The sequence below is a fragment of the Hibiscus syriacus genome, unplaced genomic scaffold (genome assembly GCF_006381635.1).
Source record: "Hibiscus syriacus cultivar Baekdansim isolate YM2019G1 unplaced genomic scaffold, ASM638163v2 tig00008957_pilon, whole genome shotgun sequence".
NCBI lineage: Eukaryota > Viridiplantae > Streptophyta > Magnoliopsida > Malvales > Malvaceae > Hibiscus > Hibiscus syriacus.
In genome coordinates, this window is record NW_024062178.1 from 949883 (window position 1) to 959080 (window position 9198).

At 35.2% G+C, this 9198-nt stretch overlaps 1 protein-coding gene and 1 pseudogene across 1 annotated transcript; one reads left to right on the forward strand and one right to left on the reverse strand.

Annotated features, from left to right (window-relative positions):
* Positions 1-420: 420 nt before the first annotated feature.
* On the forward strand, positions 421-2498 carry LOC120202657. Its single transcript, XM_039203072.1, has 4 exons — positions 421-727; positions 1015-1141; positions 1731-1902; positions 2092-2498. The coding sequence occupies exons 1-4, from the start codon at positions 497-499 to the stop codon at positions 2309-2311; spliced, it is 750 nt and encodes a 249-aa protein (XP_039059003.1). The 5' UTR covers positions 421-496; the 3' UTR covers positions 2312-2498.
* A 2891-nt stretch (positions 2499-5389) lies between these two features.
* On the reverse strand, positions 5390-8762 carry LOC120202573 (annotated as a pseudogene).
* Between the last annotated feature and the right edge of the window lie 436 nt (positions 8763-9198).

A 9198-nucleotide genomic window follows, 5' to 3' on the forward strand; every position in this document is an offset into this window, starting at 1 on the left:
TGACATGCCATGGTTCGAGGTCGAAGTCGAACCCGAGCCACTGCAGTAGCCCCATTCTCTTTCGGCTCACTTCTCGACACCATCCTCCTCCTCATGGGTTGGATTTCTTCAACCCATATTCACAATCCCTAAAATGGGCGATTACGTGGTCCAAGACGGTCGAGAACTTCACCAGCACCACCGACCAATAGGACTTCTCGGGAGGTAAGTTCTTCGACCCGTTAGGCCTCGTGGGTACCATAAAGAACAGTGAATACGTCCCTAATTATGAAAAGATCAAGAAACTCCATTTAAAAATTGTATGTACTATTTGAACCTTTTAGAGAAGTACAAGGATCAATTTGGACAAAAATAATTGTACCAAATTGAACATTAAAGTCAAGTTTGAGTACCAAAAAGTATATTTACCCAAATATAAAACTGTAAAACGTAGAAGCATCGGGGATTAAGAAAAAAATCCGTAGACCATCGAAGCCCAGATACGGGAAAGAGGGCAATGAGCTTATCTCTCCTTCAAGGCTATTCTTCGGCGGAAGATGAAGAACCGGCTGAGCCTGACCGTATTCGTTACGGGGACTCTTCCGAAGAAGATGCCGGTGAAGAAGGCGACGGCATCGGTGGTAATACCCACTCCGCCGCTCCCAAGCGGTACGACTCCTCCGTCTTCGATTTCCCCGATCCCACTCGAAAATCCGCTCTCCCTTCCGCATTCGACGCTTTTTCGAAGGTATAATTTTTTATTTCTTTCGCCCTAAATATTTTGGTAAAAAAACCCTCTAGCTAATAATGTGTAGGGAATTTGTGAAATTTGAAGTAAAGTTAGGTTCCTGCTTTTTGTGAAATAAAATTAAAATCTTTTGTAAGTAATAATATTTCTTGTTCACCGATTGAAAGTAGATAAAAAAAAGGCTCTCTAAATTGATGATGGTGGAATTAGGGTTTTTTTTAGGTAATGATAGAATTAGGGTGGTTCTGATTTTGTAAGGGTATTTGTTCTCTTGTTGGTTCCTGGAGATTTCAGGGCCACCGGAGTTCCTAAACCATGCAGTTGAGGAACCGGGTTCGGTAAGTGACTCTGCCCAACAGCAAGGAAGGCATCGTGGACGGAGGGAATTCAAAGATAAGAAGGATATGCCTTCTGGTATTTCTCTCATTTTCCCAATTTCAAAGTTCGTTTTACAGATTCTTTAGCCAAGACATGGGCTCAGAAGGTTTACATTTACTGTGTTTATTTAAATTGATTATCGGCCGTATTTGATTTAAATACGGTGGAAAAAGCTGCTTTTAGGAAGAAAGTAGAACCTCGAGAGTAGAAGAGCAAAGTTCCGTATCAGCTATGTTTCTTTTGGTGCATGGAGTAGGCTTTTGGATTATGCTTCTATTGAAATGTTTACAGTTGGTGCTATATCTTTGCAGTTCCGGCAAGGAACAATGTCGATGGATTTATTTATTGGGTGTCCGAATGATCAATTTTGTTGAATAGCTTCTAATGTGTATGCTACTTTCAGTTCTTGTAACTTCTAAGTGATGTTTCTTCAAGAATTTTGAAGTTTAAACCATGCCCTTCTCTACCCGTCAAGGCACTTTGGCCCTTGGCTGGTCATTTGTCTTCCGATTTTACAGTATGGTTACATTGATGTTGTTTGATATTAGGGGTTTATCAATCTATAACCTAATTGTCATTTCCGTTGTATGAGTAATTGGGTTTCGGTTTTGTTGGTTGTTTAAAGGTGCTGTGGTAGAAGCAAAACCTCAGCTTGTTGGAATCCATGATCGAGTGAGAAGTGATATCGAGGGTAGCAAGCCTCCTGTGTCAGCAGTTCCAAACACCAAACAGGATGGAACAAAGCGAGTCGCAACTGCAACGAATCCAAATGCAGAAGATGCTGCTGAACTCTTGAGGTACATCGTAATTGTTTCCTGCATAAATTCAGAAGTCTTTTTCCGAACAGTCTTTTTCCATTCTTTCTTTCTGGTTATAGATTTATAACCAGCTTCAATCTAAATATGAGATGCACTGCACCTAAACAAGCCTTTTCGTATAATTTTTGCCGTCCTGTCATCTTAACCAAATCAATGTTTTGTTTATAGGATGTGCCTACAATGCGGAGTTCCTAAGACATACTCGAGTGCTAGAGGAATGGTCTGCCCGGTGTGTGGTGACCGTCCTCTTGCAGATGCCGACAAAGATTCCAAGAAGAAGGGGTCTACTATCAAAGATAAAGAGAAAAGTAAGAGAATGAAGGGCCAATCATCACATGCAAGCTGGAAGAGTGAGACAGAGATGCAACTCAGGCAGCAATTTGACTAGTCGGATATTCCAGACTTGCACCTCGGAAAATGTTGGTGTTCTAGGTTGACGGGGTTATCTAACCAATATAGTCCATGCGATATCCATTGTCTGCGAACTTTAAATTCATTGATCCATGTTGTTCTAGGTACATTGAGGTTTATCTGGGAATGTTATGTATTATAGCCTATTAAGAATGCTTAATCTATGTACTGTGTTTTACTTGTTTTTCGCACTTGAATTGAGATTTTACGGACTTGGTGCATGAGGAATAAGTATAAGACAAGCAATTGCCTATGTGAAATTAGTATTTGGATTTTGCAAGTAAAGGTTTCACACCTAAGAAAATTTTCAAAATTCTTCTCTAGGAATTTGGGTTGGCCGGATGGACCGAGTCGAATTATAGATCACCGTGTAAAACGACCGACCCTTGGATAAGTTTAGCCTAAACTAAGGAAATATCAAGGAATTGCTTATTTATTTTTAATTTGTTTGTTCATTCATAATTGATGTCACGTCACGTCACGAATCAAATTTTATTTTATATACGACGGATGATTTGTATAACATAATCACTCTTGTAGTACAGTAACCAAATTGTTCCGATGCATGACGTTTAGTTAAAAGATTTAGGGTAAACTACACGGGAGACTATCAAACTATGATCATTAATCGATTTTGTCACTGAATTATTTTTTATCTCAATTCGACTACTAAACTTTTTAATTGATTCAATCAGATCACTCTCCGTTAAAAAAAAAGAACTTGTTGACGTGTCCGTTAATAAAATTGGCATAATTATATATTTAGTCCTTAATATTGGAATAATTATACATTTGGTCCTTAATATTTACATATTCTATCAATTTAGTCACTATTATAATTCAATTAAATAAATTTAACTATCCAATTAGAACATGGCACGTGTCAATACATGATTGGAAGGTTTTATTTATAAATTTTAAATTATTAATTTAATGATTTTTATCCAATCAGGTGGTGACACGTGTCACCACCTGATTGAAATGGAAAATAGAACTAAAAAGATGCAGTTAGGTAGGATCGAACCTGCGCCCAAAACTCCCAAATGATTTTAACTTACAACAATTTGTATTTAACTTCTAAATGTTTGTTAATGATAAAAAAATGAAAAAAATTATTTGTTTAAATAAATTTCGGTTTAATTAATTGTTAAAGAAAAAATTCGGTTAATAATTTTTAAATAAATTTCGGATCGATTAACGGTTAAGGAAAAAATAATTTATTTTATTTTGGTAATAATTTTCAAATAAATTTCGATTCGATTAACGGTCAAATAATTTTGGTTCGATTAATAGTTAAAGAAAAAAATCGGTTGATTTGGTTCGTCAAATAAATTTCAAATAAATTTCGGTTCGATTAACGGTTAAAGAAAAATAATTTATTTTATTCGGTTAATTTGGTTAATAATTTTCAAATAAATTTTGGTTCAATTAATGGTTAAAGAAAAAAAATCGGTTGATTTGGTTCGGTTAATAATTTTCAAATTAAATTTCGGTTCGATTAACGGTTAAAGAAAAATAATTTATTTTATTCGGTTAATAATTTTCAAATAAATTTTGGTTCGATTAACGTTCAAATAATTTTGGTTCGATTAATGGTTAAAGAAAAATATTCGGTTAATAATTTTCAAATAAATTTTGGTTCGATTAACGGTCAAATAATTTCGGTTCGATTAATGTTAAAGAAAAAAATTCGGTTAATTTGGTTCGTTAATAATTTTCAAATAAATTTTAGTTCGACTAACGGTTAAAGAAAAAATTATTTATTTAAACAAATAATTTGTTTCATTGTTTTTATCATTAACTTTTAGAAATCAAATACAAATTGTTGTAAGTTAGAACCATTGGGGAGCTTTGGCCCAGTGGTTTGGGCGCCTTGTTACCCTTCACCCCCTTAGACGCAGGTTCGATCCTGCAGTTGTGACACATGTCACCACTTGATTGGATACAAAATCATTAAATTAATAATTTAAAATTCATAAATAAAACCTTCCAATCATGTGTTGACACGTGTTATGTTCTAATTGGATAGTTAAATTTATTTAATTGAATTAAAATAGTAACTAAATTGATAGAATATGTAAATATTAAAGACCAAATATATAATTATGTTAATTTTATTAATGGACATGTCAACAAGTCTATTTTTTTAATGGAGTAGTCTGATTGAATCAATTAAAAAGTTTGGTGGTCGAATTGAGATAAAAAATAATTCGATGGCAAGATCGATTAATGACTATAGTTTGATGGTCTCCGCGTAATTTAAAGATTAATATTTATTTTAGGCCTTTTTTTTCATTTTTGAAATTTAACTTCAGTACTTTTACAACTCTTAATCACTTGAGCATTTAGTCCTATCTTGTTCCAAAAATAGACGGTGACCCAATAAGACCCTCACGTAAAAACAATTAAAATCAAACATTAATCTTTCAAAAAAATTCAAACATTAAATAATTAAAATAATACAAAAAAAAATAAGAATTTTAAAATATAAAAGTATCCAGAAACTATCAAATTTTAGACCTCAGTTTTAGAAATTATATATTTAAAAAATCATAAATATATTTAACTGTTTCTTAAATTAAAATTCATAAAATCGTTACAGCATATTTTTAATCTTTTGAATTTTTAATTGATTTTTTACGAGTTTAGTTTCACTTACTTTTAGACATGCCGACAATGTCTCACTAGTCTACATCAGTTTTTAACGAAAACAACCAAGGACTAAAGTGATGAAAGGAACGAAAATAATGGGCCAAAATGGACTACGGTAAAAGTTACTCCATCTTACGAGGTCAATGGTATTGAGTCTAATTAGAAAAGGAAATTAATGGAAACATGGCTGAATTTTGTGAAAAAAAACAGAGATTTTTGAAGTATTAATGAGAGAGAAGCGAATGAGTAAGTTTATCACAAACCGTTGCAAATGATTTAATAACACATGCTGCCAAAAGACCATGGTGTGTCTAAGGGAAAAAAAATCTAAAATAGGGGACGAACCTGCACAACTTATGTCGATGCCGGACTCACAGATCACCATTATCATGATCATGAACAAATAGATCAAATTTTACAAAGATTACCTTCCGTCACAGTTTGTCGGCGCTTTTTTATCTGAACCGGCAGCATAGGTTCCATTGCCGCCAACTTGTTCTTCTGATAACATTGGAAGTGGATCCGTGATAGAGCCATGAATCTGTCATTACGATCTGTTATGAGACATGGACTTTCTTCGAGTTCACAGAAAGAAAGAAAAAACGAAGGGCGATAAAGGAATGCTTACCATGGCATGAGACTTCGACGATGCAGCGTCGATATCCGGCCTTTGAGAAGGATCTGAAGGCCTATGGAATAGTAAGTGTGCTATGGATCTATCTATAGGGTTTGTGTCAGTTTCCATATCCATAAACCCGGTGCACCTGGATAAAACAAACATTTCGAATTATGAATTATTTGGGTTCAATAACTTCTTAGGTCCCTGCTAGTTTTGCAAATAGGCAAATTAAGCTTTCCTTCCTCCCCCTAGATAAAAATTGATTCAATTACTTCTCAAGTCCTTGGTAGTTTTGAAACCAGAAAAAAACTAGTTTGGACCATACTTTTTAGGTTTAACTACTACTTAGGTCCCAGTCAATTTTGAAATTAGACAAACTAAGCCCTATCCACCCCCTCGTTTTTTAAGTATAAATACTTCTTAGATCTCAGTCAATTTTAAAATTAAGCACATTAAACTCTTGACCCCCTTTTTATTCATAAATACTTCTTAGGTTCATGTCAATTTCGAATAGACAAATTAAACCCTTCCCTGTACACCACCATTAACTATCTTATGTACTAGTTTCAGTATCAGTGATATTAAGAAGTACTAAGAAATCCATGATTCAAGTAACGAAACATACTTGCTTGTTTCATTGGCCACTGATGAACCACTCGCATCTTCATCTTTATCATCCCGGATGCCACCTTTTGGTTTCGAGCAATTGTGCCTTTGTTCAGCACTCCTAGCCAAACGATACAGACTATCCCGTATGCACAGCTTTGTCCTGATATCCAGCTGAAATTTGAAACATTTTGATTAGATCAATACCATGTTTACGGATTAGCCAAGAGAACAAGCGCACTTGCACATAAGAAAACCTTTGCATATACTATACCTTTTCCATGACTTGTTGAAGCTGCCGAAAACTAGTTGCCTCTAGTGAGACTTCGTCCAAAGGAGAAATTACACAAGAGGTTTCCCTTGCATTTGAAGAATCTAATTCATCTGGATTTACTACACAAACACCTTCAACTTCACTACGACATGCATCCTGTTGTACCTGGTTTAGAATGGTAATTGGATCACAAATTGCCATCTCACTTCCCATTTTTGCATGTTTGGCAGTCCTATTAAGTGGGACTTGCGTATCTTGTTGGCAATATAGCTTTCCCTTCTTCTTACTTGTTATAATGGAAGGAGCCTCAAATGAAGGACCATGAGAACTCTCCACAGACTGTACCTGGTTTGATGTGTGAGATAACTTGATTTTCGAATAAGAATGGTCATTATTTTCAGATTTGGCACTAGACATAGTTGGACAGATTGAAACTTGATCCGAAGAATTTATGTAGCCAGGAAGCATATAAGGAATATCTGTCTCTACGTAATTCACAGAATCAGGTCCAAGGTTCCGCTGAAGATCTGAAGAGGATAAGAGTTGATAGGATGAATTGGTAATGGGGTGCTTCACATCTACAAATTGCTTGCTGCTGCTATATTGAGTAAAAGAACCACCATTCCAGATATTGACCTTTTCCTCCTGACGCTTTATGCTGCTTTGAATGCTTTTCTTGTGAACTGATCTGTAATTTGGTAATGAAATGAGACGAAATAATGAAAATTCCACATAGCAAACAATATATTCAGGAAAGCTTATAACAAAGAATCTTTCATTTTGAACCAGCTTAAGAGTAGATCATATTGATTGTTATCCAAATCAAATTATAAACGAGCACTAAATTTATTGTAGCATTAAATTCATATTGAGAAGAAAGGCCTATAAGTTCTAGGTGATGAAAACCAAATAACTAAATATTCATAAAAAAATATGAAATAGAGAGAAAGAAACAAGATTTTCTAACCTGCTCACAGGATGTCGAGTCATCCTTACTTTCAGATTCTTTATTGGCTATATGTAAAGAAGGCGTGTGAGCAAGACCAGCATTATCACCTATCATATTAACAGAAGTTAAATTGTCATTCAGAAATATGCTTTTTTTTAGGAGTCATGTGTTGACAAACCTGCACTTGCTGGCCTAGAAGTTGAACAGTCCTCTTGTATACTCTTCAGTTTAGAATCAGCCTTGAATGCATCTTGAGATCCTTCAGCCAGTTGGGAAGATGAACCAGTACAAATCATCTTCATCGTCAAAAACTACCCAGCCCAAATGTTGAATCACAACTTCTGCAAGAAAAAATATGGAAGGTTGAGTTACTCCACGTATTGCTTTTCCTTGTGGGTTGCATGTACATATATGTTGAATCACAACCCAAATGTTTACTCAAATTAGCACTACTTTGTAAACTTACACGCATCCATCCGTCCATATGGGGTGCATGTACATATATGTGATAGTTTTGGATTTAGGAATGTATATACTCAATTTATCCAAAAAGGGTGGTCCTTTTGAAGCTCCTAGTAGGGATGGGCATAGGACCCGAACCCGACGGGTCGGGTTTTTAAAAAAAATCGGATTTAGGTTTAGGGTGAAAATACCTAACCCGAAAAAATATAATTTTACCTTATATATTTAGGAATAATTATAATATTACCCCTCTATATATTATTTTTTTCAATTAAATCACTGTTTTTATTGAATAAAAATAATATTTTTTTTATTATTTCGGGTCGGGTCGGGTTCGGGTCACTTGGAGGGTCTATATTATGCGGGTCGGGTCGGATTTCGAGTGGGAAGCCATTGTTCGGGTCGGATCGGGTGGACCAAAAATCCGACCCATGCCATCCCTAGCTACTAGTCGGATTTTAAATGGTAAAGCATAGCATGGATAATAAATGGTTGGATTTCAAGAACTACCTGAAACATCCTGTCAACATCCTCAAAATTCCCTATGTCTCCCAAGCCAAAGTATAAGAGATCACCATTTCTTTGTCCTCGGGTTATTAATAGAAAATCTGATATCATCATCAGCTGCAGTTATGTGATTTAGTGGAAACGGTAGTTATTGTTGTCTTCTGTACACTTGTCAAGCAGGAGAGGATCATCAGAACAGAAGTCACTTCCACCGAATCTATTTTTCCAGTTTCAAGATCATTGCTTGACATCCTGGCATCATCAGAAGCCATGTTTGCTATTTCTTTGTGTGTGTCATTACCAGCTGAAGTGGTAAACACGCTATCAGGACTGTGAGACCATGGTCCCTTTTCCAACATTCTGTTCTTGGTCAAAGTTTACACCTTTCTCCTTCTCCCCCAAAACCATATTTATTTGTGTTATCAGTATCACAGTAACTCCAATCACTTCAAGTAGTGGTCTTTTTTTACTATTACCTTGAACTTTCAACTGAGCACTGTATTCATCAGCAGTACGAGGCACTATATGATCATCAGTATCTCCAAAATCATCCCAACATTATCTTCAAGCTGTAACGTCAATTACACAAGTTTAGTAATAAACAATAATATTTCAACACAAGAAGGTTCAAAAAAATTAGATCAAGTTTAGTAATAAACAATCATACTTCAACAAAAGAAGGTTCAAAATAAATTAGATCAATGATAGGTTTTCCATCCTTAGCTAGAACAACACAATTCTTAAAAAGGTAATGCAACCAAAACATGAAGGCACCTAAGGAGGTCCAAGGCAAAT

Excerpts from the sequence above, each read along its gene's own strand:
- LOC120202657 (XM_039203072.1), top strand. The coding sequence starts at position 497 with ATGAGCTTATCTCTCCTTCAAGGCTATTCTTCGGCGGAAGATGAAGAA. Across the intron at positions 728-1,014 it reads CATTCGACGCTTTTTCGAAG|ATTTCAGGGCCACCGGAGTT; the intron begins GTATAATTTTTT and ends TGGTTCCTGGAG. Across the intron at positions 1,142-1,730 it reads TAAGAAGGATATGCCTTCTG|GTGCTGTGGTAGAAGCAAAA; the intron begins GTATTTCTCTCA and ends GGTTGTTTAAAG.